Raw genomic sequence first — 23,055 nt, 5'->3', positions numbered from 1 at the left:
TGTTTGGGATTTAGGATGACAATAATGTTGATAACACCCTGATGTTATCAGTGAAAATGAGAGCATCAACGAAATGAGAGCAGTATTGACAAGACCACATACTGCTGCAGTCCTTGGCCATGGCTCCAGGGAAGCAGCAGCCCCAGATGGAAGGCAGCAGAGAGGGAGAACCCACTGGGCAGTGAGAGGCAACTCTGAAGGCCACCTGGGCAGCTCCTCCCTGTTCCAGCTGAGCTCAGAGCCCCTCAGCCCCTCCTGAACGCTGGGGCTGCTCCCCAGCTCCAGAGGAGATGGGAAGAGGTGGAAGGTAAAACTGATCATTTTCTCCTGGTTTCTGTAGTTTTCCAAGCAGCCTGGTTCCTTATGTATATAAGGTTAGCTGCTCAGGAAAAATGCCACAGGTATAAGGATAAGGATGAAGTTAGATGATTAATATTATTTAATTGGAATTACTAGTCATAGGTATAACAAAGAAGGAACAACAACAATAAAATAAAATAAAATAAAATTTAAAAAAAAAGGTGGGATTTTTGTGAATTCCTGGAAATCATAAGAGGCTGATGGGCACCTTAGTGACCCTGAACTAGCATTTGTTCCAATATTGTCTGCAGAGCTTCGTTGAGCATCTTGTTCCTCATGCTGTAGATGAGAGGATTCACTGCTGGAGGCACCACCACATACAGCACAGTCACAAACAGATCCAGGGATGGGGAGGAGATGGAGGGGGGCTTCAGATAGGAAAACATGCCAGTGCTGACAAACAAGGAGACCACGACCAAGTGAGGGAGGCACATGGAAAAGACTTTGTGCCGTCCCTGCTGTGAGGGGATCCTCAGCACGGCCCTGAAGATCTGCACATAGGAGAGCACAATGAAAATAAAACACCCAAAGGCTAAACATCCACTAGCCACAAGAAGCCCAGCTTCTCTCATGTAGGAGTCTGAGCAGGAGAGCTTGAGGATCTGGGGGATTTCACAGAAGAACTGGTCCACAGCATTGCCATGGCAGAGAGGAAGAGAAAATGTATTGGCAGTGTGCAGGACAGCATTGATAAACCCATAGCCCCAGGCAGCTGCTGCCATGGTGGCACAGGCTCTGCTGCCCAGGAGAGTCCCGTAGTGCAGGGGCTTGCAGATGGCCACGTAGCGGTCGTAGGCCATGATGGTGAGGAGACAACACTCTGCTGTGATGAAGAAAGGAAGCAGTAAGATCTGTGCAGCACATCCTGCATAGGAGATGGCCCTGGTGTCTCTCAGGGAATTGACCATGGATTTGGGGAGAGTGGTGGAGATGGATCCCATGTCAAGGAGGGCGAGGTTGAGGAGGAAGAAGTACATGGGGGTGTGGAGGCGGTGGTCGCAGGCTACGGCAGTGAGGATGAGGCCGTTGCCCAGGAGGGCAGCCAGGTAGATGCCCAGGAAGAGCCCGAAGTGCAGGAGCTGCAGCTCCCACGTGTCTGCGAATGCCAGCAGGAGGAACTCGGTGATGGAGCTGCTGTTGGGCATCTGCTGCCTGTGGGTATGGGGGTTTGTACAATGTCAAAAAGTCAGTGCGAAGTGTGGACAGGCTTCTGTGAGGAAAAATTCCTCCACTTCTTACAGACCCCACCCGCACAGTCTCTGTCCTCCAGGAGCACCTCCATTCAGATCCCTGGTTCAGCTCTGTCTTATTGCTTGCTGGGTGTGCAATGGAGAGCAGGGGACTCTGCTGTGGGCTCCGGAGGAGTCAGTATTGTTGTGCAGCGTCAGGTAAATTGGAACCAGGAATCACCTCTAGTTAAATCACGGTATCCAAGAGCGTCTCCCACCTCACCAGATTGCAGAACAAAGCTGTGGGTATTTAATTTGGTTTATTTTGTTCCTGTTGCCTCCATAACACCTGAGAAGTGTTTCTTGCAGGTAGACATCCTTGGCATTACCACCGTACTCCAAGTGCTGTATGGAGAGACGTGGGAGGCAAAAGGATAGATCCTTGGTGCAGAGGGACTATAGCCACTATGTCCATCAGTCTAGCTCTCAACTGCCCTGTGTTGGCAACTCTTTGAGCTTGAGGATGATCAAACTGAGATATTCCCCTGAAATGAAATTTGGCACTGCTGAGAGCAGAGGAATCCAATTTCATAGAGCAGTTCTTCAAAAACCCCTCCCTAGTGGAAACCTGTGTACTTCCGTGTGTCCAAAAATTAGGGTGTCCTTGAGATAATGTCAGCTTCATCCCCACCCAAGTGACTGCATTGCTGAACCCCACAGGTCAGAAGGGGGTTTGAGCACCCTGTTCCCATGGACACATCTGTATGGCAGGATTGTATGGGTTGAGCCCCCCCCATCCCACCTGAGAAGAACAGCACCTGCAGAGCTGGGTGGAGAGACAAGGAAAGCTGTCATGATCCTCCTGCCAGGGAGGGACAGATGGACACTCAGGAGAGCCTCCTCTCCCGCCCTGGACCCTATGGCCTTAAGGGGTCTCTACTGGGTAGAAGAGGAGACCCAGCAGTTTGTCTGGAGAAAGGCATGTTCACTGAAGGCTGACTGGGGGGTCCCCAACTCCCCCCTCCCAGCCTGGGAGCCCCGGGGCATCATGGTGTGTGCAGGTACTTAGGAGGCTGGAAAGCTGATTCCTGCTGCCTAAAAGCCATGTGGGACTGGTATTTGATGCTTAGAGACTGAGGTGCCTGTCAGTGAAACAGATTTCAACTTTTAATCCCTTCTTAAAAATTCTAACGTGTCACCGTCCCCAACTATGTGTAGAAAACTGACAGGTCCTCCCCATGGAGAGATGTGCCAGGTCTAGGAGACACTTCAAGGAACTGCATTTTCTGTGGCAAGAGACTTACCATGTAAAGGTCTGTGAAGATTCCTCCTGCGATGAGCTTATCCCTGCTCTCACCATCCTGACTGCCTTTATTCCCCTTCTGCCTTGCTCATCTTCCCTCTGTGCCTGCAGGCAGTGCCTCCAGCCCTGCTGTGCCGTGCAGAGGAGCTGCTCCTGGGCAGAGCTGTCTCTCTGCAGCGCTGCCCACTTGCCAGGAGCTCCCTTGGTCCCAGGAGCCTGACTCAGCTCAGCAGCAGAGACCCAGCCCAAAGCATCTCTTTTTCTGCCACTATTGGTCCATGGAGATGTCTCTGGGGCTCCAGGAGAAACCATTGTGAAAGACACTGACATAACCACTTATCTCAGCTGGGGAGAGACATTTCTTTCATGCAGTGTCACTGCTTATATCTCACGAAGAATTATGTTTAAGAATCATCTTTCCTAGGAGGGATCTCCTTTACTGCTGCTGAGGAAAGAGATTCAACTGAGTCAAAAAAAGCATTTCATTCTGGGCTTGCCATTCTGGAGGTGGAAGGAGACAGCTCTCTCTTATGCACCCCACAAGCCCTCAGAGTGGGATTCCTCTTGCCCCAATTCAGGCAAGCATGAAATAAGTACTTGCATTTGAGCTCCTTGTCTCATCTCCCATGCTAATTAATGGTGATGGAGAGTAGGGCCAGTTGTTCTGATGCAAACACCTGGTAACATTTGTGGAGCCAGTATTGGTTCAAGGCACGTGCAGGTAATTAAGAGATAAGGGATCATTATTAAGTATGAAAGAGATTTCCTTTGGCCAACTGAAATAGATGATGCCCATGTTTAGGACAAGTGAATCTTGCCTTGTTTGTTATTTTCTGGGTAGCATAGGCAGTTGTCATGGTTTTGGCATGATTATTGTCAAATTACCTTTATAGAGGCTCATATGACGTTACATTTTGGATTTTTGATGAAAATAGCAATGATAACACACTGATGTGTTACAGCAGTGCTCACACAGAGCCAAGGACTTTTCTGCTTCTCCTGCTGCCCTACCAGCGAGGAGGCTGGGGGTGCACCAGAAGCTGGGAGGGGACAGAGCCAGGAGCTGACCTGGGCTGACCAAAGTCAGTCCATACCATGCGACATCATGCTCAGCAATAAAAGCTGGGGTAAAGGAGGAAGGGGGCACACTAGGAATGATGGCATTTGTCCTCCAAGAAACCATTACAGGTGACGAGCCTGGCTTTCCTGGAAGTGGCTGAACATCTGCCTGCCAATGGGAAGTAGCGAATGAATTCTTTGTTTTGCTTTGCTTGTGTGCGTGGATTTTGCTTTGCCTAGTGAACTGTCTGTATCTGAACCCATGTGTTCTCACACTTTTACCTTTCTGATTTTCTCCCCATCCCACCTGGGATGAGTGGGTGAGTGGCTGTGCGATGCTCAGCTGCCTTCTGGTGCTAAACCAAAACAGTTCTTTGGGGCACAAAGGGTTCGGACAATGACAGATTTGAGTGTGGAGACCAAATTTATCGATGTCATAGTGGTTTGGCTGCTAATTGGCAGTCTCCTGTGTTTGCCACAGGGCTTCCATGCCTTTCTGTATGTATATGAGATTCCAGTGCTTTTTAGTGGCTGCTTTTGAATCTGCTGTTTGTTCTACTCCTTCTCATCTTTCTTTGCTGTGCCTGGGAACATTCTCATAAGAGCCACGGCCATGTGCCCGGACTGGTGGATGGCCAGGGCACTGCTGCTGTTCCTGTGCTGCTTGTACTGGACAGGCTGGAACTCCAGTGTGAACTTGAGTCAGAGGAACTGTGACCTGTGGGTGATTCCACATGGCAGCACGCACAACCCAAAGCATCTGTGTCCATGGACAAGTCCACTCCAGAGCAAAGTATGCCTCGAGGCATCTGTGGCCATGGAGAAGTCCATGTCGTAGTAGGTACACCTTGCAGTGTCTGTGCCCGTGCATAAGGCCATGGCAGAAGACCTCAGAGCATCTGTGGCCATGGGTAAGTCCTCAACACAGCAGGTAGACTTCTGAAGGGACTGTGGCTTATGGATAAGGCCATGCCGGAGGAGGTACACCTCTAAGAGGCTGTGGCCAATAGACACTGGATGGAGCAGGGGTGATGGGAGGAGGTCATTGCAATGTTAAATTCTGTAGCCTGGTCTGAAGGGACCAGGGATGGAGATTATGACGGATGTACTTTCAAATTGTTGTAACTCGTGATCGGAGTTGCATGTTATAGGAAGTCCAACAGCAGAAATGACTGGAAATTACAGAGTATGAACAAGATGCACTTTAAGTAAAATCACTGAATATCCCAAGTTGGAAGGGACCCATAAGGACCATTGAGTCCAACTCCTGGCTCCACACAGGTCTACCCAGAAATTCAGACCGTATGACTAAAAGCACAGGGCAAACGCTTCTTAAACTCTGACAGGCTTGGTGCCGTGACCATGTCCCTGGGGAGCCTGTTCCCATGTGCAACCACCCTTCTCGGTGAAGAACCTCTTCATGATATCCTGCCTGAACCTCCCCTGTCGACCTTAAAGACCATCTAGTTACATACCCCTGCCATAGGCAGGGATGCCACCCACTAGATCAGGATGCCCAGAGCCTTGTCCAACCTAGCCATGAACACCTCCAGGGATGGAGCATCCACAACTTCTCTGGGCAACCTGTTCCAGTGCCTCACCACCCTCCAAGTAAAGAATTTCCTCCTAATATCTAATCTAAATCTCCCTTCTTTTAGTTTAAAACCATTCCCTGTCATTATCTGATTGAGCAAAGAGTCACTCTCCATCTAAATACCCTTTAAGTACTGAAAAGCTGCAATGGGGTCACCCCGAAGCCTTCTCTTCTCCAGGCTGAACATCCCCAGCTCTCAGCTTTTCTCCATAGGAGAGGTGCTCCACTCCTCTGATCATCTTCGTGGAACTCCTCTGGACCCGTTCTAACAGGTCCGCATCCTTCTTGTACTGGGGGATCCTGACCTGGACTTCAGGTGGGGTCTCACAAGAGCAGAGCAGAGCGGGACAATCCCCTCCCTTCACCTGCTGGTCACCCCTCTGTTGATGCTGCTCAGGATGCAGTTGCCCTTCTGGACTTCAAGCACTCACTGCTGGCTCATGTCGAGCTTTTCATCTACCAGAACCCCCAAGTCCTTCTCCTCAGGGCTGCTCTCGATGAGCCCTTCACCCAGCCTGTCCTCATGTCTGGGATTGCCCTGTTCTTGCACTCCACTCAGCCTTTAACACCTCTCTCCTTCTTGCCCCCTCATCTCCTGCAGGCAGTGCCCCCAGCCCTGCTGCGTGGTGCAGAGGAGCTGCTGCTGGGCAAAGCATCCCAGGAGCCCAGCCCAACTCAGGAGCAGAGGACCATGACATGACTTTCACTGTATCACCACCCCCCTCAGGCATTTATCTGGCCTCTCCTCGAGCGTGCACAAAATACTCTTGTCTAACCTTCCACGGTAAATAATAGATATTGTAGAGTAGAAGTGAGCTGATCAAACACAAACTCAGTGCCAGAGGTGATCCAAGATATTTGCAGGTATCTGCAAGCTCTAATGCAGTATTTTTGGGAGTCAGGGCAGCATCTGGGGCCTGGTGGGAAATCCCTTTGGCAGGTGAAATGGAAGCAGATGCACACATGTAGGACAACTGAACCTTCTCCCTGCTTGTTATATTCAGGGCAGCCTGTGGAGGTATTTAGCTGAGGAAATGGAGTCATGTGCCTTAGGTAGAGGTAAGTCTATGTTTCTTCACTGTGGGCTGTACATTTAACATGTCCTTTAAATTGGATTTAAGCTAGATTTAAACTAGATTTGAAGGGGGAAAGGGATAAAATCAGGCTTACCAGTCATAATCTATGGGATGGCACACCAGAATTTGAGGGACTGTGTGCTAGTGTGGTCCTTCAATCTGCTCCACAAGGTGCTGGGTACAATAAATTACAATTGAAATGTTTCTGCACCAATGTACACAGCATGACAAACAAGCAAGAGGAGCTAGAAACTTTGGCTCAGTCCCCCACTTGCAAAATCATTGCCATAAACAAAACTTGGTGGGAAGAGTTCTGTGACTGATTGTTGTGGCTTAACCTGCCAGGGAGCTCAGCACCACTCAATCCCCCTCATTGGGATCAGGGAAAGAATCAGAAAAAAAAAGGTAAAACTCATAGGTTGAAATAAAGACCGTTTAATAGGACAGAAAAAAAGAAGGGATAATAATAATAATAATAATGATAAAAGAATATACAGTACAACTGAATTGCTTACCAGCCACTGACCAATGCCCAGTCCATCCCTGAGCAGTGGCAGCCCCCCAGACAACTCCCCCCAGAGAAGCTAAGTCATTGACTTAGTAAAAGCTCTGCTCTGCAGCAAAGAAAATGTCATTGGGTTATCTGCATTATTCTCATCCTAAATCCAAAATACGGCACCATACCAGCTACTAGGAAGAAAACTAACTCTATCCCAGCTGAAACCAGGACAATGGTATGCTGCAGTGGATGGTTATAGCCTCTTCAGGAGAAATAAGCAGGGCAGACAGGTGGTGGGGTGGCACTGTATGTAATGGAGGGGCTGGACTGTACAGGGCTTGCAGTTGGTGATGATATGGTTGAGAGCCTCTGGGTAAGGACTAAGGGAAAAGCAAATAAAGCATGTGGTGTTGTGGGAGTCTACTATAGGCCACTCAGCCAGCATGATGACAATCAGAAAATTATTCTATAGGAAATGAGGGGAAATCTGTAGATCAGCTGCCTTTGTCCTTATGGGTGACTTCAACTTGCCAGATGTTAACTGGGAATACCATACAGCTGATACAAACTGGTCCAGGAAATTTCTAATTCACACTGATAACTTCTTGGTACAGATATTAAGGGAGATGACTAGGAAAGGTGCCCTCCTGTATGTGTTGCTTTTAAATAGAGATGGTCTCATGGGTGAAGTGGTGATTAGTGTCTGTCTTGGCCACAGTAAGAGTGAAGCAGTCAACTTTAAAATCTTTGGTGGTTGAAGAAAAACTGCCACCAAAACATTGACCTTGGATATTGGGAGAGCAGATTTCCGGCTGCTCAGAGAAGTAGTTAGTAAGGTCTGCTGGGAATCTACTTTTAAAGGTGTTGGGGGTCATCTGTGCTGGTCGCTATGGAAGGAAAGCAAACAAAGACAAAACGAAGAAAAAATGGGAAGAAAAGAAAAAAACTATGGACAAAGACAGTCCTGGGTTTTCATGTGAAATTCTGGGAATCATATGAGCAGCAGAGTACTTTATTAACACTGAAATACTGTACATTCCCTCGTTTTCTTCAGGGCATCCTTGATCTCCTGGTTCCTCATGCTGTAGATGAGGGGGTTCAGTGCTGGAGGCACCACCGAGTACAGAACTGCCATCACCAGGTCCAGGGATGGGGAGGGGACGGAGGGGGGCTTCAGGTAGGAAAACATGCCAGTGCTGACAAACAGGGAGACCACAGCCAGGTGAGGGAGGCACGTGGAAAAAGCTTTGTGCCATCCCTGTTGTGAGGGGATCCTCAGCACGGCCCTGAAGATCTGCACATAGGACACCAGGATGAAAATAAAACATACAAAGTCAACAAGGACACTAATCACAAGAAGTCCAGCTTCTCTGAGGTAGGAGTCTGAGCAGGAGAGCTTGAGGATCTGGGGGATTTCACAGAAAAATTGATCCACAGCATTGCCTTGGCAGAGAGGAAGAGAAAACGTATTGGCAGTGTGCAGGAGAGCATTGAGAACCCCACTGCCCCAGGCAGCTGCTGCCATGGTGGCACAGGCTCTGCTGCCCAGGAGGGTCCCGTAGTGCAGGGGCTTGCAGATGGCCACGTAGCGGTCGTAGGCCATGATGGTGAGGAGACAACACTCTGCTGTGATGAAGAAGGCAAAGAGAAAGAGCTGGGCAGTGCATCCAGAGTAGGAAATAGCCCTGGTGTCTCTCAGGGAGTTGACCATGGCTTTGGGGAGAGTGGTGGAGATGCAGCCCAGGTTGAGGAGGGCGAGGTTGAGGAGGAAGAAGTACATGGGGGTGTGGAGGCGGTGGTCGCAGGCTACGGCGGTGAGGATGAGGCCGTTGCCCAGGAGGGCAGCCAGGTAGATGCCCAGGAAGAGCCCGAAGTGCAGGAGCTGCAGCTCCCACGTGTCTGCGAATGCCAGCAGGAGGAACTCGGTGATGGAGCTGCTGTTGGACATTTGCTGTTTCTGACCATGGGTGCCTGTCCAAGGAGGAAAAGTCAATGACAAGTGAGGACAGACTAATCCATTTCTCACAGCCTCTGTCCTTTCAGGAAGAACTTCATCCAACTGCCTGGATGGAGTTCTGAATTATTGCTTCCTGAGGGTGCAGTGGTGAGTAGGGGACTCTGCTGTGGGCTCTAGAGAAGTCCATCCTGCTTTGCAGCAAGAACATTGGAGCCGGGAGTGATTTCTGGTTAAATACACTTATGACATCAAAGACCTTTGCAGTATTGCTGCTCCCAACTCACCAGACTGCAGATCTACGCTGTGGGGACTATGTTTTGTTTCTTTTGTTCCTGTTGCCCTGGTCAAACCTGAGGAGTGTTTTTTGCAGGTAGACATCCTTGGCATTTCCACCATGCTGCTGCAAGTGCTATATTAGTATTCCTGGGAGGCAATGGGACAGAATCTTAGTGCAGAGTGAGGAGAGTCTCCCCATCTGTCTTGGTCTCAACTGCCTTGTGCTGGCAACTCTTTAAGCTAGTTCATGATCACACTCAGGTGTTCCCCTGAAAGGGAATTAGGCAGTGATGGGAGCTGTGCAATTTTAAATAGCATTTCTTCAAAATTCTCCTTAATAGAAAGTCAGCTTCATCCCCAACCCAAGGACTGCATTGCTGAGCCCCACAGGTTAGAAGGGAACTTGGACACCTTGATTGCATGGACACTTCTGTATGGCAGGACCTGCAAGATGCATGCCTGAGCTGCAGCTGAGCTTCTCTGTCCCCAGACAATCTGAGGAGAACAGCAGCAGGACAACTGAGTGGAGAGAGAAGGAGAACTGTCACAATGCTCCTGCCAGGGGAGGGACGCAAGGCCAGGGAGGGACAGATGGACATTCGGGAGCGTCTACTCTACTGGGGCTCAGGCTGCAGAGGAGGCAGCTTATGCCTCAGTCCCCATGGCCTTAAGGGCAGAGGCTTTGCTGGGTGGGAGAGAAAACGAGGGGGGCTTTTTTGGGGAAAAACATAGAAGAATCATAGAATGTTTTAGGTTGGAAGACCCACATAATTCCACCTCCCTGCCATGGGCCTTCCAGTAGACCAGGCTGCTCAAAATTCCACCCAACCTGGCCTTGAATGCTCCCAGGGATGTGGCATCAGCAACTTCTCTGTACAACCTGTTCCACTGACTCACCACCATCATAGCAAAGAATTTCTTCCTTATATCTACTCCAAATCTATCCTCTTTTAGTTTAAAGTCACTACCCCTTGTTCTGTCACTACACCCCCTGACAAACAGTCCCTCCTCAGCTTTCCTGTAGGTCCCCTTTAGGTACTGGAAGGCTGCAATGAGGTCTCCCCAGAACCTTCTTTTCAGCAGGCTGAATAACCCAGCCTGTCTCCACGGGAGAGGTGCTTCAGTCCTCTGAACATCCTTGTCACCACGGTGAATAACAAACGCAAGTAGAGACACACAACACCTTGTTGAAAGCAGCAGGACCCTGCCCTGCCCTGCCGGGGGGGGCGGGGCTTCCACCCACAACTTCTCCCCACAGCACCCTGGGCACCCTTGCCTGCCCCCCAGCTTCACAGCCCTTTACATATTTTTAATAAGACCCCCTGGCAGTCCTTCTGAAATACCTGATGGGGTCTGAGTTACACACAGATTTGTAGACCCTTCGAGGGGCAGTTACAGCCCTGTAGCCAGAGGTTTACCATGCCAAGGGTGGTAATGATTTCTCCTCTAGCGACATCTCAGCATCCTCCCACTCCAGCCTGCCCCTAACCTCTCTTTCACTCTCTCCTCTCCCCTTCTCACCTGCAGGCAGTGACCCCAGCCCTGCCACCCTTTGCAGAGGAGCTGCTCCTGGGCAGAGCTTTGTTTCTTAAGAGCTGCCCACTTGCCAGGAATTTTCTCTGTCCCAGGAGCCCAGTCCAGCTCAGGAGCAGAGGCCCAGTCTCCTCCCAGGTCATTTTAATGACTTCTCTGGTGTGTTTGGTGATGAGCCCATGAACCTCAGGCACTGAGAGGAGTTTCAAGAAATCTCTCAAGTCCAAGTCAGATGTGAACTCCAAAGTTTCTTGGAGTGTCCCACTGAGGGCCATTACTGACAAAGATTCCCTGGAGTTCATTAGAGCAGAAAATTGGAGGAAGTGATGACAAGAAGACAATGCCAAAGTGGCTCTGATGCTTAGAAAACATGGATGTGTTTCACCAAGCATGATGGCCAAACCTGGACCCCTGGCCCCTGGGAAGGGAGATCCTGTCCCTCACATGTGTCTGTGTGCTCTTCCTAGGGCAATATGATATGGGAATGCACATTGCCAAGTGCAGGACACTGGTACAACACTTTCCTGGTTCACAGGTGGGGGTGAGGAGGCAATGAGGCCCAAGAGCTTGAAGGCTAAGACGTCTTCTCATAAGACTCAGTGGCAGAGACAACAGCCATAGACAAGGAGACAAAGACCTTGGCTCTGTGGGGGCTTTTAGCCTTGCCACAGCCCTTGATCCTCTCCACACCAGGCTGTTCTATGGATTCCCAAACCTGTGCCTCTTTCCCTGTTGGATGTAGACATTCACCCTTCTTTCCCACATTGCTCTCACCTGAACATCTTCCTGCCTTTATTGACAAGGACTCCATGCTCCCTGATGGTTCCTTGAAACACAAAGCCATGGTTGGATCCAATCTCCTTCTGGGGGACCTGTTGCACCACAACATTGTTCTTGGAGTAGGCTGTTCCCATGTACCAAAAGATGAGCCGGCGTGGAATAAGACAGGCCTGGCTGAACAGAGAGTTGAGGCTAGATCTCAGGAAGAAAAGGAGTGTTTATGACTGCTGGAAGAAGGGGTAGGTCACTGGAACTCAGTCTGTTATTGCTGTTAAAGAAAATAAATGTTTTTTTAAATACATAAACAAAAAAGGAGGACTAAGGAGAATCTTCATCTTTTATTGGATGTGGAAGGAAATATAGTGACAAGGGATGAGGAAAAGGCTGAGGTGCTTACTGCCGCCTTTGTCTCAGTCTTTTTCAGCAAGACCAGTTCTCATGGGAGCCTTCAGCTTCACTTGGGGCACAATAACCCCATGCAGCGCTACGGGCTGGGGGCAGAGTGGCTGGAAAGCTGCCAGTTGTAAAGTGACCTAGGGGTTTTTATCAATAGCCTGCTGAATAGGAGCCAGGTGACCAGAAAGGCCAACAGCATCCTGGCTTGTATCGGGAATAGTGTGGCCAGCAGGACTCAGGAAGTTCCTCTGTACTCGGCTCTGGTGAGGCCACACCTCGAGTACTGCATTCAGCTCCGGGGTCCCCAGTATAAGAATGACATGACATATTAGAACGAGTCCAGAGGAGGGACACAAAGATGACCAAGGGGCTGGAGCACCTATTCTATGAAGACAGGCTGAGGGAGTTGGGGTTCTTCAGCCTGGAGAAGAGAAGGCTCTGGGGAGACCTTATAGCAGCCTTCCAGTACCTAAAGGGGGCCTACAGGAAAGCTGGGGAGGGACTTTTCATCAGCGAGTGTAGTGATAGGACAAGGGGTGATGGTTTTAAACTGAAAGAGGGTAGATTAGACATTAGAAAAAAGTTCTTTACTCTGAGGGTGGTGAGGTACTGGAAGAGGTTGCCCAGGGAAGTTGTGGATGCCCCATCCCTAGAAGTGTTCAAGGCTAGGTTGGATGGGGCTTTGAGCAACCTGGTCTAGTGAAAGGTGTCCCTTCTCATGGCAGGGGAATATCTTTCAAAGAAATTCTTATATGATATAATTTCAAAGAAATTATATGATCTTTAGGGACCTTTCCAACCCAAACTATTCTGTGATTCTGTGAGCTCCCTTCCACTGAGTCAGCTGAGTACTGCAATGGGCTTCTGCGAACATACTGAGCAGGAACTTGGTCAGTTATCCTCAGCTTGGACACCTGCTGTCATTTCAGTTGGCAGAAGACATTCCCCACAAGGCTCCAGGACGACACCCTCATACAGTGCCCTGCCTCTCCACATCGGTCCACCTCAGCTTGCAGTTACCTGCTTATATCTTGGACCACCTCTGGCGCCTCAAAGTTTATCAGGAGTTGGTGGCCTCCATTTCAATTAATTCCAATGGGAGCTAAGACATGCAGTTCACATGCAGGTGCCTATTTTGTGCACATGCAGGTGCCTATTCTGTGCACTCCTGAACCGAGGTAAGATGACTCCAACCTGGGAGTGGGTTTGTGGTCAATATGGGAAATAGCAGTCTACAAGCCTACAAACCTGCAATACTGAATCAGCTGACTCCCTTCTCTCATCCTGGGTAAAGGAGATGGTTGCCTGTCACTGTCTCACAACAAGAAAAGCTCCAGGGACAGCTCAAGCAAGTGTGGGGGGAGCATGGAGAGGAGAGAAAATGATGCCTTGGGCTGGGCAGCTGCTCCTGATCTCAGCCAGGCTCCTGGGACAGAGGGAGTTCCTGTCAAGTTGGCAACTCTGCAGAGACAGCTCTGCCCAGGAGCAGCTCCTCTGCACATTGCAGCAGGGCTGGGGACACTGCCTGGAGGGGGCAATGGAAGAGGAGACAGCCAGAGATTAAAAGCTTTCTGAACTTGGAATACAATTTAGAGCTCACTGTGGGAGGAACCTTGACACCCACTCATATGGTAAGTCTCTGGCTGCAGGGCAATAGGGATGTAGTGCACAGACGGATGCCCTAAATTTGCACTTCCCATAGATTATGGATCTGCTCAGAGCTTCAGCTCACCCACAGCACATTTCCAAGAGGACTTTTTGTAAGTATGATCGAGGCAGCCTTTCCTGCTTGACTCTGTGCTTCCCTTGTAGCTGTGCTTTCAGTTTTCACTTGTTTCTCTTGATGGGAACCAAAATAGAGCTGTGAGGTTTAGAAAAGGGGCTGAGGCTCTTACACCGCCATCATGAGGACAACAAAGAATATTAGGAAACGCCTTCACCACCCACCAACCTGGAAATAATGCTAGCATCACCTTCCCAGTTTCATCAGGGCTGGTCTGACCTGCTGTTTAGTGCCTGCAAGCACCAAGCCGTCCCTGTGCAGTGCCCTGTCCCGGGGAGGTACCTGCAGGGCAGAGCTGAGCATGCAGCACTTAGGATGCGGTCTGGGAGCTTGGACAGGGAGCTGAGATGGTGGCAGGGAAACAGATCCTGGCAGGGACAGCGCCAGCCAGCAGCATGGGTGGGCAGTGGGAAGGAACTAGTGTCAGAACTGCTGGGAAGGGTGGATTTTACCTGCTGCCTGTCACCTCCTGCAGTGCAGCCCCCTTGCTCTGAGCCAGCCCCCTGCTCTCCTCTCCCAGCCAGCAAAGCCTCTGCTCTCACTTCCAGGGCTTCCAGGTCAGGAGAAGCCCCAGCTCCAGCACAGCAGAGGTGCCTCTCTCCTGTCACGTGCCCGTTTCCTTTGGCAGAGCAAAGGGACAGAGAGGGGCTGCCCTGCAATGCCACCAGCTGGGAGGTGTGCGCAGCTGGCAAAGGGGGAGGCTTTCCTGAGTGCCTGCAGCCTCCCTGCTCCCCTCTCTCGGCCAGCCCATCGCTTTGTCTCCTCTTTTCCCTCCCGCTGCCTGTGCTGCTCTTGTTTGTGCTCTCAGGGCTGGGGTGGGGAGTTGCGGTGGTAGGTTGGGCACTGCCCATGCGGATGTGGCCATGGCAATGAGGTGTCCCAGACGTCTGGGACTTGGCCAGTCCTGGCAACGATCTGCAGTTCATCCCATCAGAGCTCTCAGCAGCGTCTGCTTTCCTCTCAGGGTAACAGAGGCATGTGTTCCCCCTTCTTCTCAAAGAGGAGCAAGCAGAGGGAAGCTGGGAGGCATACCGAAGGACAGACCAGCTCGCCTCGCTCTGCACCACAAATGCTTTTGCCTCTCAGTACTTGTGGCTGTTCAACCTGGGAGAAGCAGAAGTGCTGAGGATTTCTGATTCCAGAGAAGACACCCCATGTGAGATGTAGGGGGACAGGGAAGGCCTTATAAAATACAGTCTGTCTAAAAATCCTCTCTGAAACCGAGTTTCCTTGGATTCGGGTGGGCAATTGATGGCAAACCCTCCTGTGGTCAGTGTGATTTTCCTGGAGAGACTAAATATCAGTTGTGGCCCCTGCATCCCCCATGCTCCCACGTGCCCTCGGAGTTAGAGCATAACCGCCCCCTTGGGAGCCGTCGGGCAGAGACCCTGCTCCTCATGGCACATTCGGCCAGCACAAACCAGGGAATTGCAAGAAGGTCCTACCAAGAAGAAAAAACTGTGCGAGGGGAGAGTCAAAGAGAAATGGCTTGGTATGAGCAGAGATTTCTGTCCTAACTTGTCCCTGTCTTTTCCTCCTTGGAAAGAGCCCTGGGCCCAGAGACAGCAGATGTCCAACAGCAGCTCCATCACCAAGTTCCTCCTGCTGGCATTCGCAGACACGCGGGAGCTGCAGCTCCTGCACTTCGGGCTCTTCCTGGGCATCTACCTGGTTGCCCTCCTGGGCAACGGCCTCATCCTCACCGCCGTAGCCTGCGACCACCGCCTCCACACCCCCATGTACTTCTTCCTCCTCAACCTCACCCTCCTTGACCTGGGCTTCATCTCCACCACTCTCCCCAAATCCATGGTCAACTCCCTGAGAGACACCAGGGCCATTTCCTACTGGGGATGTGTTGCGCAGCTCTTTCTCTTTCTCTTCTTCACTGGAGAGGAATGTTCCCTTCTCACCATCATGGCCTACGACCGCTACGTGGCCATCTGCCAGCCCCTGCACTACGGGACCCTCCTGGGCAGCAGAGCCTGTGCCACCATGGCAGCAGCTGCCTGGGGCAGTGGGGTTCTCAATGCTCTCCTGCACACTTCCAGTACATTTTCTCTTCCTCTCTGCCAAGGCAATGCTGTGGACCAATTTTTCTGCGAAATCCCCCAGATCCTCAAACTCTCCTGCTTGGACTCCTACCTCAGAGAAGTCAGGCTTGTTGTGGTTAGTGCCTCTTTTGCTTTGGCATGTTTTGTTTTCATTGTGCTGTCCTATGTGCAGATCTTCAGGGCTGTGCTGAGGATCCCCTCTGAGCAGGGCCGGCACAAAGCCTTTTCCACGTGCCTCCCTCACCTGGCTGTGGTCTCCCTGTTTGTCAGTAATGTTGTGTTTGCAAACCTGAAGCCCCCCTCCATATCCTCCCCATCCCTGGATCTGGTGGTGTCATTTCTGTACTCGGTGGTGCCTCCAGCACTGAACCCCCTCATCTACAGCATGAGGAACCAGGAGATCAAGGATGCCATTAGGAAAGTGATGCCATAGACATTTTTTTAAGAGCTAAAGCTTCCCATCTGTCTCCAGAAATTGTTCCCTGCAAACGCCATACTGGGCCAGAGCTTTGTTTATTCACTGCATTACTGTTGTTATTTCTCCTTATCATTCTCCCACACAAATGATTGGATTTGTCTCACTACATCTGAGGAATGGACCTGCTCTTTTGCACCTGGAGGCTGTGGAAAAGTCTGTCTAACATGGGCTCAGACCTGACTTTTTGCACCATCTCTGTAGTAAACTGGGCTCTCTCATAGGCACTGGGCTGGGCTCTTCTTCCAAAGCTGGTGCCAAAACTAATAGGACCCCAAAAGGTCCTTTTTTTCCATGTATTTGGGAGCACAAAACTCATTGTCTCGTCATGACCTGCTAGTGACAGGTTTGGATTTAGGATTTATGTGACGGTGACTAGTGGCAGTGGAGATGGTGAGTGCCACTGGGGGACATATCCAGGGTTTCCCCAAATGGCATGGAAGACACCCATCCATCAGGAGGACAATATGGGAAAAGAGGGAATCTGCAGGGGACACGTGTGCCTCAGGTGGGCAGTGAATGGCTCTCCACAAAGTGAGAGATCACTCCAGGTGTGCTCACTTCTATGAAAATCACTCGTTCCAGGTATCCACAGGCAAACAGGGACTCTGTGGTCACTGGGGAGGCAGTGGGGACCCAGCAGAGGGAGGGGAGGCTGGAGAGGGATTCACATCACTCTCACTGGTGTATCACTGCCTGGATCTAGAGGCACGCCTGGAATATCTAATGCCCTTGGAAATGCTCCGAAGTCCCTCCAAGCACTTTTCACCTCCATAGAGCCCTGGTGGGCTCTGTGAGCAGTAGTGATACCCACCTGGCTAGGTCAGCTTCCCAGCCTGACGAGCACAGCCAGCGTAGGGTCACTGCAAGGTCCTTCTGCTGTCCAGAGGCTGCTGCATGGCACAGGCTCCTCACAGCTCCACATCACCACCCTCAGAACATTTATGAGTGGATTTTTGAAGAAGATTGAGGCACTGTGTACCTGAAAGGGGAGGAGAGTGTGCTTTTTGTTTTCTACTGCTGGCTGGTGAGGTGAGAATTTTGAGATGGGAACTCTCAGTTCTGAACACGGTGCTGAATCTCCAGACCTCTTCCACTGAGAGGTGAAAAAATCTGGAAGTATCCGAAGAAAACACCCGAGCCTTAGAGAACCTATAGCAACTTTCCAGGTTTAGCAGGGTTGCTCTCACCTGCTGCATAACCCCTGCATAAACAGCAGTGCTCCTGGACCATGCCCTGCTGCTAGGGGAGTCTGCAGGGCAGAGCTGAGCACACAGCGGGTGGGATGGGGTCTGGGAGCACAGACAGGGAGAAGACGTGGGCACAGAGACACAGCTCCCAGCAGGGGCAGCTCCAGGGAGTGGGAAGGAGCAGCTCCCAGAAATGCTGGGATAAGGGGGATTGAGGCACCTCCCTGTCATTCCCTGCAGTCCAAACACCATCCCTGGAGCAAACCCTGGTCTCCTTTCCAAGCCATCAGAACTTCTGCCATTAAGGCCATGGGGATGAGGTCATGAATTCATTACTCCACAACCCAAGAAATAACAGAAATTCCCAATGCTTGATTGTCTCTCCCTGTCCTGGCTTTCTTTGGTATCGTCATATTACTCCATGGAACCCTTTGAGTCCTTGCTGCTCTTTTGCTTACCACTTAACTAGTTGGGCTAAGGGAACTGGGACTTCAGCTGAAGACCAAAACCCAACGCTGTTGGTCTTGCAAGGCTGCAGGCCCTCCTCCCTGCCCAGAAAAAAAAAAAATAAAAAAAAAACCGCAAAGCTGATCTGGACACTGAGAGCCCAGAGGTGGAATGGCTGCCCCGCCCTTGGGGATGGAGATGTCCCACCACCATAAACGTCACCAGAGCTGAAAGAACACACGCACACACTCTCTAGATTCACACACTCACATTCACAGATCCTCTGAGCATCACCATGGACGCTTGTGTCCTCTTGGGGCTCCTGCCCAGGTCCCAGACCCTCTGCAGCAACCATGCAGCACACAGGGTATGAGGTGGGGTGGTTGGCATCACCAGAGGATCAATATTCAGGCCTGGGACTGGTGCAGCAGCCTCGCTGCCAGGCTTAGGTACAGAGATTTAATTGCTGCAGCAGAAATTGTAGAAGGGCCCTTACCTTCATTTTTCACCTCTTTTCAACTTTGCAATTTCCTGTTTCATTTTTGCATTCTGAGCTATGGCCTATTCACAGCAAACACCTGGAAGGAGCTGAAATGATACCCAAATGGGCATCTCTGAGAAGACCGCCCTTGCACTTGTTCACCTCAAAGCAAAAGCTTTCAGAGCATGATAGAATCATGGAATCACTTAGGTTGGAAAAGATCTCTGAGATCATCAGGTCCAACCATTAAACATGCACCCATTAACTGTTAACTGAGAGCCTTCTCTCCTTCGGCTTCTGGCCCCAGTTGCTTGTGCCAGCGTGTGGCAATCCCAGCCCTGACTCCAAAGAGTTAGGAATTTTTTCTTGTACTCCTTGAGGAGAGCTGAGCCGTAGGAGCGTTGGCATGGGGCGCCCTGGCCAAAATCGGCCATCCGTGCAGTGTCAGGACCTGAGGAGGGCTGGCTGTGGGGAGCCTGGCCTCGGCCCAGGATCAGGAAGGGCCCGGGCTTGTGTGTGGCTGCGGCACTGCCAGTTTGAGCAGGGGGTTCTCGGGTGAGCGCTGTGCAGGGTCGCTGCCGCGCTCACAGCCCTTCTGTCTGCTCCTGCTGTGCTGCTCCCCAGCTCCCTTCCCCTGCGTTCCCTGCATGGTGGGCACAGTCTGGCTGACCCCCAGCACCGAGGACCCTCAGGGTTACTTCTCGATCAGTCACAAAGTCCTGCTGTGGGTTCCTGGGTGTTGCTGTACATAAGACCCGGACTGCTGTGCTGTATTATTCAATGTTTATTGAAAGTGTGGCCAAGGCTGCATCCCGGGGCGGCCTGCCCCAGCCCTTGGAAGAGGGTGGAGGGGGCTGTGGAGGTGATGTCTGTGCCCACGAGGACTGGGGGATACTGGGCCGGTCGCGTGCCTTCCATTGGTCTGCTGCCGTGCGTGGGGGCCGTGGAGGCCGGGCTGGTGGCAGGCAGGCCGGTCTTCCAGGCACTGATGGTGGCCGCTGGCGTCGGGCCTGGCTCTCAGGCGTACCACGGTGGTCAGGCCGCCTGTAGGGGCTCACGGAGCGGCTGCGGGTGTCAGTCTGGGCTGCCTGGGCTGCGGCGAGGCGCCTGCGGAGAGAGGAACTTGCTGAGGCCGTGCTGCGGTGCCAGGCGGGTGCGAGGCAGCAGGGTGCAGGCACCCGGCTGTGCGTGAGCTGTGGGCACACAGTGCTCTGTGCAGAAAACAGGGTGCCCTGTGCCCTCGGCTGGGACTCTGCTCCCCTCCACATCCTGGCCCTGGCCCTGGCCCAACAAGGTGACGGCCTCGGCTCCCTGTTCGGTGAGGTGCTGCCCATCCGCTCTTTGGGATGTGTAATTAAACACACAAGCTCTGTGTGTGCTGAGGACACGCATGCTGGCAGCGCTCAGGTGCGGCTGTGACACACCGACTGCCCCTCTCCAAGGCAATGCCCGCAGCTGGCAGGGCTCATCCCCATGCTCCCAGTAGCTGGCACACCTTGGCTGAGGCGGACACCTGCAATTCAGGGCATCCCAGAACAGGGTGCCTTGTGCTGGGGGGGAACTGGCACTGCTGCGCTTCTCTCTCTGATGGCACCCTCTCTCAGCTCCTGCATTTCTCTTCCTGACCTCGCTTTGCCTACGGCTGTCCCTGGCTCTGCTCTTGCTGCGGAAGGGCCAAGCTTCGCTAAGACCAGCAACAGAAAAATGGGCTCCAGAACAGAATGCCCAGGAATTAGAGGCCACCTAAAGCACTGGACAGCAGAAATTTCAGAAGAGTCTGGTCAAAAACTAACTGCTCACTTCACAATACGCTAACGACAACTGCTTCCTGGCTGGCAGCAGCCACATAATAATGTTGACAAAGATACGGTAACGAATTTGGGAGGGGGAGAGGAGGAGAGGGAGCGGGGGAACAACAACTCACTGATTTTTCTGCCTCCAACGCCGGATAAGCACGCAGCACGCAACTGTCACAAGCAGGAGGGGAACCAAGAATGCCACAGCGCCTTCTATGCAGTAACTTCGGAAATTCTGGGGCTTTGCGGTGTTTGCATTGTTCTCCCCATCCACGCCTGCAAGAACAATTGTGGACATTGCTGTGTCCTGTGCACTACTGGTAATCTCACAGGAGGTCTGGCATTGCCAGGAAGTGTTCTGTTTCATTTGGTTAGCATCTTTGAGCAAGTGAAAATCCTCAGGCCGCAATTCTTCCTGAGGTTCAGCAGAAGCTGGGGAATCTGCCAAAGGCACTGCAACTCAAGGCACTCTGGAGCCTCCCTTTTGCCTCTCAGCTTTGTTTTCCCTCCATCCTTTGTTTTCCCTGCCATAATGCTGAGGGCCCAGTGTCTCAGGTTTGCTCCCCCAGCTCTTTGGAGTTCTAAAAGTTCTTAGGTGCTTGCCCACCTTCGCTGCTCGAGGCACACTCGGAGCCTTAGGGACAAAACTGAACAAAATTCGGGAGCCCAGGAGTGCCAGTGAGGCAGTGCCCCATCTGTACTGAGTCAGGGCATCACTCTGGGCCTCAGTTCACAGGAGGGGTCCCGTTTCCCATTGTCTGCTCAGTGGGCTTCTGACGGCCTTGTTCCCCCAAGAGCAAAGTTCCAAAATCCCTGGGAACTGGGTGCGCTGGGAGGTGACCCCTCTCTAGCCACAGCCACAGAGCTTTGTGAGCGTCTCTCCGCTGCACTGCTCTCACATGCTGTCACAGCCCGGGGAAGACAGCCATCCTCAGGGAGCCACTCCTGCCCTCCTCTGCAACACTTGCTGCCTACTGACACTCTTGGGTTTGGCTGCTGACATGAGGTGCAAGAGCGGGTACCAGGGCAAGGACCTGCACACGCATGCTGGTTCTGGTTGGTGACAGTGGATGACCAAGAAACAGCCTTTACCTGGTGTGGCAGTTGCCTGTGTTGCCCCTGTTCGTTTGTCAGAGAGTGGCAGCGTGCGACCGCTTCCTTGCCAAAGCACCTCCTTCGGCACAGTCTCTCTAACCACCCCTTTAGAAAGAAAGCAGGACAGTGTGACTACAAGGAACTGCTCCTCCTTGAACCATATTCTGGGCACAGTTGCAAGCACACGCCAGTTGCTGCTGGCTGGATACCAAAGCTTTCACAGAACAGCTTGGACCAGTTATGGTAGTGCTGGGCTAGCAGCTGCCCCCGGGACACGGCGTGACCCACAAGCGGCAGCAGAGGCTCTCGGCCTTCTCTGAGGCTCACCAGTGCCTGCCAGATGTGAAATTGAGTGTCTCCGCTCTGATCCATCCCTTCCTGCTGCGCAGGTTACGGTGCGTCCATACATGGATTTAGAACCTCAGCCTCCCAAGTCTTATGGCGGACAGAGTGAAATATACCCACCAGGTGCTGCCTTCTCTAGGTCCTTTCTGGTTTCGTCTATGATGTGAGAGGACCTCAGGGAAGGTTTTATTCTTTTAGCTTTATCCTTTGCTCTTAGAGGACCTGAACAGAAAGTAGGAAGTTAACTTTGGCACCAGTGCAATTTGGAGAACCAGGGCTTAGTTTGTGAAGTCAGTGAAATGACTACCCACCCCTGGGATACCAGCTGGGCTCCAGTGCAGGAAGCAGCCGAGGATCTGGCAAAGCCCTCCCTGGGGACACTTCTGCAACCAAAGACCCGTGAGAAGTTTCTGTCACATCGACACCTACATCAGTAGCTCTATGGCAGTGCCCTGTTTGCACTGGGTCAGGGCATCACTCTGGGCCTCAGCTCACAGGAGGGGTCCCGTTTCCCATCGTCTGCTCAGTGGGCTTCTGACGGCCTCGTTCCCCCAAGAGCAAGGTTCCAAAATCCCTGGGAACTGGGTGCGCTGGGAGGTGACCCCTCTCTAGCCACAGCCACAGAGCTTTGTGAGCGTCTCTCCGCTGCACTGCTCTCACATGCTGTCACAGCCCGGGGAAGACAGCCATCCTCAGGGAGCCACTCCTGCCTTCCTCTGCAACACTTGCTGCCTACTGACACTCTTGGGTTTGGCTGCTGACATGAGGTGCAAGAGCGGGTACCAGGGCAAGAACCTGCACACGCATGCTGGTTCTGGTTGGTGACAGCGGATGACCAAGAAACAGCCTTTACCGGGTGGGGCAGTTGACTTCATTGCCTCTGTTCTTTTGCCAGGGAGCGGCAGCGTGCGACTGCTTCCTTGCCAAAGCACCTCCTTCGGCACAGTCTCTCTAACCAGCCCTTTAGAAAGAAAGCAGGACAGTGTGACCCTAAGGAACTGCTCCTCCTTTCGAGGACGGTATCTTTGGAAGGTAGTGCTTCTCAAAAGACATCCCTAAAGTTTAGAAGCTACGGCCTGGGCTTCTGGGGGAGGTACTCACTACTCCGAACAACATGTCATTCACAAAGAAAAATCTAAGTGTTCAACTCCTGGCAGTCTACCAGCAGACAGCAAAATCTGGCCTGCTGCGAGACCAGGAGTTTGCAGATCTTCTTGTTCACATCGCACATAGTGCATTTTTGGTACACTGCAAGATGTTGCTCAATTCGTGCCTTCAAAGAGGACATATAAAAGCTGCATCCAGTTCAGAGGCAGGAACAGCCCTTCTGAGAAGCATGTCCATCCCATTATGCTGACTCCATCCCTAGACATTTGGCCAAGTCATTTGA

At 51.8% G+C, this 23,055-nt stretch overlaps 3 protein-coding genes and 1 long non-coding RNA gene across 4 annotated transcripts; 1 reads left to right on the top strand and 3 right to left on the bottom strand.

The window, feature by feature from the left end:
- Positions 1-569: 569 nt before the first annotated feature.
- LOC310891172 (olfactory receptor 14C36-like) lies at positions 570-1,638 on the bottom strand (the record flags this gene model as incomplete). Its single annotated transcript, XM_083853452.1, has 1 exon — positions 570-1,638. The coding sequence occupies exon 1, from the start codon at positions 1,503-1,505 to the stop codon at positions 570-572; it is 936 nt and encodes a 311-aa protein (XP_083709578.1). The 5' UTR covers positions 1,506-1,638.
- Positions 1,639-8,075: 6,437 nt separating this feature from the next.
- Positions 8,076-9,485, bottom strand: LOC310891182 (olfactory receptor 14C36-like; the record flags this gene model as incomplete). The annotated part of the gene is made up of 1 exon (XM_083853459.1): positions 8,076-9,485. Exon 1 carries the CDS (start codon positions 9,006-9,008, stop codon positions 8,076-8,078), a length of 933 nt encoding a protein of 310 aa, XP_083709585.1. The 5' UTR covers positions 9,009-9,485.
- Positions 9,486-14,737: 5,252 nt separating this feature from the next.
- Positions 14,738-16,482, top strand: LOC310891180 (olfactory receptor 14C36-like). Its single transcript, XM_083853458.1, has one exon. It carries the CDS (start codon positions 15,280-15,282, stop codon positions 16,267-16,269), a length of 990 nt encoding a protein of 329 aa, XP_083709584.1. The 5' UTR covers positions 14,738-15,279; the 3' UTR covers positions 16,270-16,482.
- Positions 16,483-19,200: 2,718 nt separating this feature from the next.
- Positions 19,201-20,831, bottom strand: LOC310891181. The gene is made up of 2 exons (XR_014577471.1): positions 20,354-20,831; positions 19,201-19,536 (listed from the first exon to the last, which is right to left on the bottom strand). It is a non-coding gene; the product is annotated as an uncharacterized lncRNA (long non-coding RNA).
- Between the last annotated feature and the right edge of the window lie 2,224 nt (positions 20,832-23,055).

Source organism: Anser anser, assembly GCF_964211835.1.
Source record: "Anser anser genome assembly, contig: HAP1_SCAFFOLD_50, whole genome shotgun sequence".
Lineage (NCBI taxonomy): Eukaryota > Metazoa > Chordata > Aves > Anseriformes > Anatidae > Anser > Anser anser.
This window is presented reverse-complemented; position numbering and strand designations above follow the sequence as displayed.

Coding starts and splice junctions, on each gene's coding strand:
- LOC310891180 (XM_083853458.1), top strand. CDS start 15,280: ATGAGCAGAGATTTCTGTCCTAACTTGTCCCTGTCTTTTCCTCCTTGG.